Source organism: Nannospalax galili, unplaced genomic scaffold (genome assembly GCF_000622305.1).
Source record: "Nannospalax galili isolate Female #2095 unplaced genomic scaffold, S.galili_v1.0 scaffold800, whole genome shotgun sequence".
Lineage (NCBI taxonomy): Eukaryota > Metazoa > Chordata > Mammalia > Rodentia > Spalacidae > Nannospalax > Nannospalax galili.
In genome coordinates this window covers 3,307,298-3,317,754 of record NW_008347125.1, presented here as the reverse complement: position 1 = coordinate 3,317,754, position 10,457 = coordinate 3,307,298, and the positions used below count along the sequence as shown (strand labels likewise).

Genomic DNA, 10,457 nt, shown 5'->3' with positions numbered 1-10,457 from the left:
GTTTCAGAGCCGGAGGCCATGTTTCTGTGACAGCAACTTCAAAAGATGAGACAGGAAGATGCCAGGAAGGCACCCTGCTGATAAAAGGAGTCTCTGCATATGAAGCTGAGCCCATAGGCTATCCGGACATGGAGAGACTGCTACTTTACACAACAGGGGTCCCCAACAATGGGGAGTTTTGACAGTGACTTGGTATTCTTTTTAAATATTTTATTATTTTTATTTTCTGTATATGAGTGTACTGCCTGAATGTATGTAAGTGCACCCATGTCGTGCAGTGCCCGTGGAAGTCAGAAGGGGATGTTGGATTCCCTGAAACTGGAGTTACAGATGGTTGTTAGGGAATGGGTGCTGGGAATCAAATCTGAGTCCTCTGCAAGAGCAGCCAGTGCTCTTAACTGCTAAGCTGTCTCTCCAGCCCTGACTTAGTATTTCTTACGAGTGAAAATTCTCATAAGCAAACATGGAATTTGTATTGTGTTTATTGTGTTTAAGTGTTCCCTGATGTGAATCCATTTCAAGCAAATTTGCACTTTCAGATTTATAACAGAACTGTTTATAATGAAGGTGAAAAAGTAAAATGGCATAAGTAAAAAAAGATAAGCACAACTAAATTAATTACTAGTTTATTACTCATGATGAGCCCCAGGGATACTTTAGAATGCAGCTAAATATTAGCAAAATGGTCATACATTTGTACATCTCCCCCATCATATGAACTCCTTGCTTTCTTTTTCTCTGTTCCTGCCCCCTCTTCTTCCCCCTCTTCTCTCTTATCCTGAACATGTTTTTTTCTCTTTCTCATTATTTTCCTTTGGGGATCTAAAGCAGTGCTTTTTCAAGCTGATGGCAATTATGGCTTTAAGAAGTTACTGCCTAAAAAAAGAAAAAAAAAGAGAGAGAGAGAGAGAGAGAGGTTACTGCCTGCTGTCAACCCAGACCTAAAACAAGTGTCCCTCACAACCCAGTGATACATTCCTCAAACAAAGTGAGGATGCATATAAAACAAACACAACCTAATCAGAAAAGGAAAAACTATCTGTCTACAGATGCGTGCTGCGGTGACATTTTCTGACTTATTTATAGTAAACATTTTTTCACTATGAAAAATAAATATGAAAAGAAATAGAGACTAGATAAACTGAGGCCTATGTTTTACCTCAACAACTACCCATTTTCTTACTTTTGAATTTGTTCCATAGAGTTCTTCTAAAGAGTAAATTAATTTTAGTGAAATTTTTGTTTAATAACAAAAACTATGATATCAGTGAGCTCATTTCTCTCACTGTAGTGACAGGTGACTTGAGATCAGGAGCTATCCATCTCATTATTTTTTCTGTTTTGGAGTCTGGAGTAGGCATTTGTGAAATAAATGTTCAACCATGAAACAAAATTGAAACCAGGAAACTTTCAAATAAGTACATATTCTTTAAATCTCTTATTTAAAATAAGTTTCAGTAAAATTTAGTATGCTTTTATTCAATCCCAGTTCGCTCCAGTACTGTTTTTATGATTCATAGTTACTTCATACTTTTATAGATTTCTCAAAGATTTATGAAGCCTAAAAAGAAGGTGACTGGTAGTCATGAGATGGCCTGGAACCCAGGGTCCTCAAACAGAAGCCTAAACTTTCACCCCCTTTCAGCACCTATGTCAGCAATTATTCTTGATATTTTCCCTCTTCTATAATTACATAATTATAGGAGAAACATTTTCTGAAAGAAGAAAAGAGTAAACTGAGCCAGGAATTGAGTACTGTCACAACAGAAAAAAACAAGATGGCTGGGGAACTGGGAGTGTTGCGATCTCAGGAGCGCTGCTTGAAAGAAAGGGTTGCCAGTATGGAAGCTGCTCTTGATAAGGTAGTTATTAACTAAATTGATGAGGTTCTTACCATCCAAATAGTAACCACATAGAATAGTTCTCAGTGAACATTCTATGTAAATAGGAATAGATTCTGTCAACTTGTATCAAAGCCCAATCACATAGCACAAGGAAAAGCTATACTTAGCAGATTCTTGAATTGTAAAATCATAGTCTTATTACATATGTGTTAGGTACCTTTGCATAGTTATGACCAAAATACCTGACAGAATAAGAGAGGAAAGCCTTACTTTGATTCACAGTTTCAGAGGGTTTCTTTCAGTCCATCGCAGAAGGCATGATGAATTTCATGGTGGCAGGGAGAACAGCTCCTCCTGTCACAGCAGACCAGGAAACCAGGGTCCAGCCTACAACAATTAAAGGCCCCCCTCTAGGCCTCCTTATGCCTGCTAGGCCCCACATCCTGAAGGTTCTACAGTCTTCCAAAATAGCTCCATCAGCTGGGACACAAACCCTCAAAACATGAGCCTGTGGGAAACATTTCAGATTTAAACCATAACAGCATAATTTTTTTTTCAAATTACTGTTTTCAGGCTAGCACGGCCACAGGGGCAGTAGGATATGAGATGTAAGATGTTCCTGCAATCCTTAATGGCCTAAGTAGAATTGCCTCCATGAGCACTTAGCTTACCATCAGATCCAGAATGATCTGGACTCTAGTGGAATACAGTCTCTCTTAAATGTCAATAAAATGATAGTGCTGGGATAAGAAATGACTCAGTGGTTAAGAGCACTGTCTACTCTTGCAGAGGACCCAGGTTCAGTTCCTAGCACCAGTATGGCAGCTCACAGCCATCTGTAACTCCACTTCTAGGGGAGGACACACCCTCTTCTGGCCTCCATGAGTATTGTATGACATAGCTACACTTATATACATACAGACAAAACACATAAAATAAAAAATATTTTAGTAATATATTTTAATAATAAAATATTTTTTAAAAAGTACAATGCCAATGGGCACTTTGTTGGGCCCAGAAAGTGTGAGGAGAAAGCACCTGAAAGGAAGAGGACCTGACACTATATTTGTCATTTATTAGAGAGAGAGGAAACTGCCTTCCTCCTCCCTAGGAACTCTGGAAACTTAAAACTGTACCCAAACCAATCCTTGATTCCTAAGCAATCAGAACCTTTATGGTTAGACAAAGCTCTCTGATCCAACGGTGCCTGCATTGTTTCTTAAAACACACTATATGAAATTTCAGTTGTAGCTTTGATTCAGGAGACCATGCCTCGTGTAGCACAGCCTAGTCTCAAACGTGCTATGTAGCCAAGGATGACACTGAACTGCTGATCTTCCTGCCTCCACCTCCTGTGTGCTGGGATTACAGGCTTACACCACTGAGCCCAGCTTGTAATTATTTTTATATAAATTGTACACTCTGCTAAAGCTTTTTGTTCATTTTATCTTTGGTTCATTCATTCTTCTGAGTGTCCCTACGTGCCAAATGCTGTGTATATGTTGGGAATACAAAGGATACAAAGATAAAGGCACTTGACTGAATAAAAGCAGACAAAGATCATTAGTATACAATGTGCTAGAGGTGGGTCATTGTCCTTGAAGGGATGGCAACTCTACAGTTAGGGGTTGATGAAATAAAATGCATAAAGAATGAAGGATAAACCACTTATGGTTGCTTGATTGTAGGCATCTTTGCAGTTTGCAGAATGTCAAGATATAATACAGCGCCAGGAACAAGAATCTGTGAGCCTAAAGCTCCAACACACTTTGGATGTAAAAGTAAGAGTGCTTGTCATTTGTAATAGTTAAGTAGAAACAGTGTCTATTTTGATATACTTCTATATTTATGTACATTTGTGATGTGTGTGTGTATGTATGTATGTGTGTGTAGGTATGCATGGTTATGAACAACAGACATCACATCTGGTTTCTTCCTCAGTCACATTTAACCACAGGATCTCACAATGAACCTGAAGCTCACCAATTAGATGAGGTTGCTGACCAGCAAGTCCCTGGGATCCACATGTCTCCATCTCACAACCCTGGGATTCCAAACACATTATCTGCCCTTGGTTTTGTATATGGATGCTGGGGGGTGAACTCAAGTCCTTATGCTTGCACAACAAGCACTTTACCATCTGATCCATCTCCCTAGCCTTCTATATATCTTATACTTGAATATACTTTCAACATTATCTGATAATAGCATAAATCTGTAGAGCTATTGTTATACCAGTACCCATACCTTTCATTTAAGATATCAAATTAAAACATCACATCTTGTCTTAGTTGACAATAAGTAAGTGAAACACTAAAGTTTCACAAATCCCTGCCTTGGGGATACCTAAAGGAAGATTTTCCACACGTAGATGTTAAGTGAGTGCAAAGACCTAAAGAATTAGTGTGTTTGACTTGTTTGGGCAATAATATACATGATGAAATGCACTTGAAAAAACAAGACAAAACAGTATTTTAAGCCAGGCGTGGTGACACATGCCTTTAGTCCCAGCACTTGGGAGGCAGAAGTAGGCGGATCTCTGTGAGTTTGAGGCCAGCCTGGTCTACATAGTGAGTTCCAGGCCAGCTGGGGCTACTACAGGGAGACCCTGTCTCAAAAAGACAAAAAAACCCCCAAAAATTTGAGGCCAGCCTGGTCTACATAGTGAGTTCCAGGCCAGCTGGGGCTACTACAGGGAGACCCTGTCTCAAAAAGACAAAAAAAACCCCAAAAATAGTATTTAAAAAACTGAAATATGTATGAAATATATATTTTCAGAAATATACTTTAAAGTTGCTGAGTATTTCAAAGTATTAATGAATTTTTTTCCTGAGAAATTAAAAATGTATTTTGATTTTCACAATTCTTTGTAGCTGTAGATTGGCATTACTTTGCTCACATCTGAATTGTTTGCTAGGAACTTCAGGGCCCCGGATACACCTCCAATTCTTCAATGAAGCCACACCTTCTCCAGCCAGCATCTGTAACTCATTCTCATTCTAATGTACCATCTTCCCAGTCTACAGCCAGTTTCCTGTCTCATGTAAGGAACCAATCTTATAATCCATAATATGAGTTATATAATATACTAGTAATTTTAAATTGGGAAATGTCACTAAAAATAGTATATTTATAATTAACATTTTCAATGACTAGATTTTAGACATATATTTTCCTACAAATCCAGTAGAGTCCAGATGAATAAAAATAAATTTCCACTATTTGGTGTTTTCTTGGGAAAAACAAGTGAAGTAGTCATTGGTATGAATGTTAAAAATAATTATTAAAGTAAATGGTTTAATTGCATATACCTAATTCATTGACTAGTTCTACCACAAACAATTTTTGGATTACAGAGCAAATATCAAGATGGCTAAAATAAATAACACTTCAAATACAAGGGCAGCATGACAGTATATTAATACTTAATCAAGACAAAGTTGTTTCCTTTATGTCATTTCCTAATTAAATTATAGTATTTTTTTATCAATCATTAGACACTTTTATCCATTTTAGTTAAAATGTTAGTAATTTGGCAGGGCTGGAGAGATGGCTCAGCAGTTAAAACCACTGACTGCTCTTGCCGAGGACCTGGGTTCAGTTTCCAGCACCCACAAGGTGGCTAACAACTGTCCATAACTCAAGTTCCAGGGGAGCCAATGCCCTCTTCTGACTTCTATGGGCATTGCATGACTTAGTTGCATGTACCTACACGCAAGCAATACACTCATACATATAAAAAAATAAAAATATTTTTTTAAAAATTAGTAATTTGGGAAGTTTTCCCAATAATGTATTAAATGTATTTTTTCATGACTTTGTGTCTCTATATTATTTATTTTCTCTATTGTCTATCCTTTTGCATGTTCTTTAGTCTGTGTATTTTTTTCTGAATAATTTTCCATATTAATTATTTCTTCACTTGAGACTAATGTAATACAGAGACCATTGATTGAGTCCTTAATTTTAGAGGGTGTAGCTTTGTATACTACATTTTCATTTAATGTATTTTTGTTAGCTCATAACAGAAATTCATAATCTTGTCCTTTATTTTCTTGTAGTATTAGATAACTGCAATGTTATCTAATCTGAATGTTTCTGTCTTCCCCAAAATTTATGTTGAAACTTAACCCTCAAAGTCACAGTATTAAGAAATGGGACTTTTCCACGCAATAGGGCATTAGCATTCCACCATCAGAACTGTAAATAGGGCCCTGTGCTGGATAGCTTTAGTGTCAACTTGACACATCTGGGTAGAGGTAACCTCAGTTGGGGAATTTCCTCCATTAGACTGGCCTATGGCCATGTCTGTAGGGCATCTTCTTGATTATTGAGTGATGTGGGAGAATCCAGCTCACCGTGGATGGTGCCACCCTTGGGCAGCCTATGTTGTATAAGAAAGCAGGTTGAGAGGCTGGAGAGATGTTTCAGTGATTAAGAACACTGACTATTCTTGCAGAAGACCCAGGTTTGAATCCCAGTACCCACATGGCAGCTAACAACTGTCCATAATTCCATTTTCAGGAGATCCAACAGCCTCTTCTGCCTTCCTTGGGCACTGCAAGACTTGGGTGCACTTACATGCAGGAAATACACACATACACATAAAATGATAATAATTATAATAAATAAATAAATTTTTAAAAATAAAGCAGGTTGAACAGGGGCCAGGAAAGTAAGCTAGTAAGCAGGATTCCTCCATGACCTGTGCTCCAGCTCCTGCCTCCAGGTTCCTGCCCTGAGTTCCTACCTTGGGCTCCCTCAGTGATGAACTGTGACCCTGGAGATGTAAACCAAATAAACCCTTTCTTCCCCAAGTTAGTATTGGCCAGAGTGTTTTGTCACAGCAATGGAGAAACAAACTAAACAGGTCCTTCAAGAAGAGGCCTCTGGCTGTGACTGTAGCTCAGGGTTAGAGCACTGAAGCCCTGGCTTCAGTCCATAGCGAGCGAGCGAGCGAGCAAGAGAGAGAGAGAGAGATCAGTCCAAGAAAACTTGTGCACCCCTTCTGCCATGTGAGAAAACACAGAAGATGTTCTTTATGAGAAACTGACTCTGCTCATACCTTGATCTTGGACTTCCCAGTCTCAAAACTGTGAGACGTAAATTTCTTTTTTAAAAAAAATTTTTTTTATTTATTATTTTTATTTTATGTGTATGCATGTATTGCCTGCATGTAGGTAAGTGCACCCATGTTGTACAAGGCCCACAGAGGACAGAAGAGGCTGTCAGATCCCCTGGGACTGGAGTTAAGGACAGTTGTTAGCTGTCATGTGGATGCTGGGATTCGAACCTGGGTCTTCTGCAAGAACAGCCAGTATTCGTAACCACTGAGCAATCTCTCCAGCTCTGAGACATAAATTTCTGTCATTTATTAGCTGATGTTTAATCAGTTGTCCTCAGCTTCTGTTAGAAACCTGGTTTTTATTCCTTTAGCTCATTGGCACTTTCAGAAGTTCATTGTATATTCTCCGGCTCTCAGCTACTTCATTTAGAATTGGAAAATGCCTCTTGAGTAGTGACTCAAAGTACTTCACATCTTTGGACTTTCTTTGTTCTGCAACTTGACTCATAATTATTTAGGCAGCTTTATGCTTTCTCTCTCCTTTCTCTCTCTCTCTCTCTCGCTCTCTCTCTCTCTCTCTCTCTCTCACACACACACACACACACACACACACACACACACACACACACCCTGTGCTCTAGATGGATTCCAGGGCCTTGTTTATACTGGAAAAGTGCTCTATCACTAATCTATGTCTCTCTCTGGGCCTAAGCAGACTTTTTTTGTATATTTTTTATTGAATTTTTGTGCATTTTATACCAAAAATCTTAATCATTTTTATACCCCCTCTCCCATCCACATCCTCCTATATCTCCTCCCCACCAGATTTCATGCATTCTTTCATACATGTTAAGGTCTATCAAGTCAAGTTTGTATACTCAGATGTCCCTCAATGCAGGCATCCACTAGAGTCTAGTCAGCCTTAAAGAAGATCAACTCTTCCTCACTCAGCAGTAATCAGCTGCCAGTAGTTCTTGGGCTAAGCTTGGGGCCCGTTGTTGATTTCCCCAGTTCTATGCCAGGTTTTTGTCTGATTGGGTTTGTATGGGTCCTGTGTGTTGACACTATTGCTGTAAAATCATATGAGCAAGCACCAACCCTGCCTCTTACAATCTTTCTGCCCCCTCTTCTACAATGGTAGAATGGGTAGGTGAGGCTTAACATAGGAGTCCTTTTCAGGGATACACCATCTATAGTCTCTTATTCTCTACAGCTTAGCCAGTTGTGGCCTTCTGTGTGCATATTACTCTGTTGCATGAGGAATCTTTGCTTGTGAGAGTGTATACCTGAAGGCTATATAACAAGAAACACAATGCCAGACAGGAGAAACCTCCCTTTGAGTTGTTGGTCAGGGTAGTTCAAAATTTCTCAAAATGACACAAGCTATTGCCACAGCCCTTGGTTACCTCCCAGAACTTGAAGGTAAGACCCTAAGCAGACTTTTAGGAAAATATTTTATATTTATTTCTTGAGAATGCTGGACATAAAGGAGGGCCTTCTGTTATTGGAAAAGGAACTCTGTCATTATTGCTTATACATTAGGTATTATCTATAAAATTCTATAGAATATAAAAAATACAGCTCTCGACCTCCCTCTGCTTCCCTGGGCCTGCACGACCAGCAGACCTCTCTCTGACCCACATGCCTCTCTCCAGGGTAAGTCGATTGTGCCCTCTGTGCCTTGACTCCCCCAGCCTCATTCACCTTCCCATCTCCTGAGCCCATCTCTCATCCTAGCCTGGGTCCTGTCCCATTCCTTGTCTTGGCACCCAGGCAGCGGGGGAAACACCACTGCTTCCTGATCCTTTGCATCCAGACCAACCCAATTCTTTCTGAGGTCCCCAGGAGCCCTCTAATCCTGGCCCTGTCCTCACCTCCCTCTGCTTCCCTGGTCTGCACAACCCACCAGCCTCTTCCCTGGCACTGGGGCTGAACTTTCCGCTTCCTGATCCTTTGCAACCAGACCAACCCAGTTCCTCAAGTGCAGTCCCCAGGAGCCTTGGGGCCTCTTCCCACCCCCATCTCCCTTTGCATGTCTGGATGGCATGGCCACCAGTTGCCGTAGACTAGCATCTTTCCTGGGCCCTGCTCCCAGGCCAGTCCAACCTTCAAATTCCTGAGGCCAAATCTTTCCTGGAGGGATCCAGACCTTAGAAGAAAGCCTGATAGCATCTGATCCTCATCTGACTTGGGCCTCTGTGGGAACTCCTGAAGAAAAAAGCAATCTGGCCACTCCAATATAAATCAAAAGAGAGAACTGGAAGCTTAGAGGAACCAGCTTGAAGGCTTGAGTCTCACACAAGAATCAGAAACTACAAAAGAAATTCACATGTCAAAATCACAGAGAAAAAACAACATGAAAAACCAAAATACCATATCACCACCAAATACCAATAGTCCTCTAGAGGAGTACAATGAGAACCCCCTAGAGATAATGCAGGACCTGGAACTCAAAAGAACAGTTATAAAGGTGATAAAAGAATTCAGTGAATTTAAAGAGCACACAAGCAAATAAATCAAAGAGCTGAAAATAGATTGGGATAAACTGAATGAATTCAAAAGGATAGAAATATTGAAGAATACTCAGGCTAAAATGAAGAAGTAAAACAATAAGCCAATTAGAAAGGACAAGATAAAGTCTCACCAATAGGATGAATGAAATGGAAAACATAATATCAAAAGTGGAGCATAAAATGGACAAATTAGGTCACTCATGCAAAGATTATGAAAAATTTAAGAAAGCACAGAATGGAATATGCAGGAATTGTGTGACACCATAAAAAGACCAAACTTTCACATCATAGACATAGAGGGAGGAGAAGAATCTCAGGATAATGATATGGACCAGATCTTCAACAGGATTGTAGAAGAAATTTTTCCAAAATTAAAGACATGCCCATACAATTACAAGAAGCATATAGAACACCAAATAGACAGGACTAGAAAAGAAACTCTCCATGGCATATCATAGTAAAAACACTAACCATTCAGAACAAAGGGGCAATACTGAAAGCTATAAAAGAAAAACAACAAATCACATATAAAGGAAAACCCATCAGGATTACAGCTGACTTTTCAATGCAAACTATGAAAGCCAGAAGAGCCTGGACCACAGTATTCCTAGTTTTAAATGACCACAGATGCCAACCCAGATTACTATACCCAGCCAAAATGTCTATTAGAGTCGAAGGGGAAAGAAAAATCTTCCGAGATGTAAATAGGCTGAAGGAATTCATATCCACCAAACCAGCCCTTCAGAGACTTCTGGAAGCAATACAAAGAGCTGAAGAAAGGAATTATACCCAAGGGATTGTGGAAAGAAATCCAATGAAGGTATAACTGTGGAATAGTACAACTATATCAAGAATGTAAACAGAAATAAAAATTACAGGATTCTATACTCATCTTTCATTAAAAACTTTAAATATTAACAGACTGAACTCCCCAGTCAAAAGACACAGACTAGGTGAATGGATTAAGAAACAAAACCCATCTTTTTGTTGTCTGCAAGAAACTCATCTCACTTTCAAGGACAAACATTATCTAAA

General features: G+C 39.4%; 1 protein-coding gene across 1 annotated transcript in view; it reads left to right on the top strand.

Annotated features, from left to right (window-relative positions):
• The window catches only part of Ccdc158 (coiled-coil domain containing 158), a 100,559-nt gene that overhangs the window by 56,132 nt on the left and 33,970 nt on the right, over window positions 1-10,457 (top strand). The window contains exons 15-17 of the mRNA XM_029568533.1: window positions 1,704-1,862; window positions 3,533-3,625; window positions 4,762-4,887. Of these exons, the coding sequence (XP_029424393.1) occupies window positions 1,704-1,862; window positions 3,533-3,625; window positions 4,762-4,887 (378 nt within the window). The remainder of the gene's footprint in view (window positions 1-1,703; window positions 1,863-3,532; window positions 3,626-4,761; window positions 4,888-10,457) is intronic.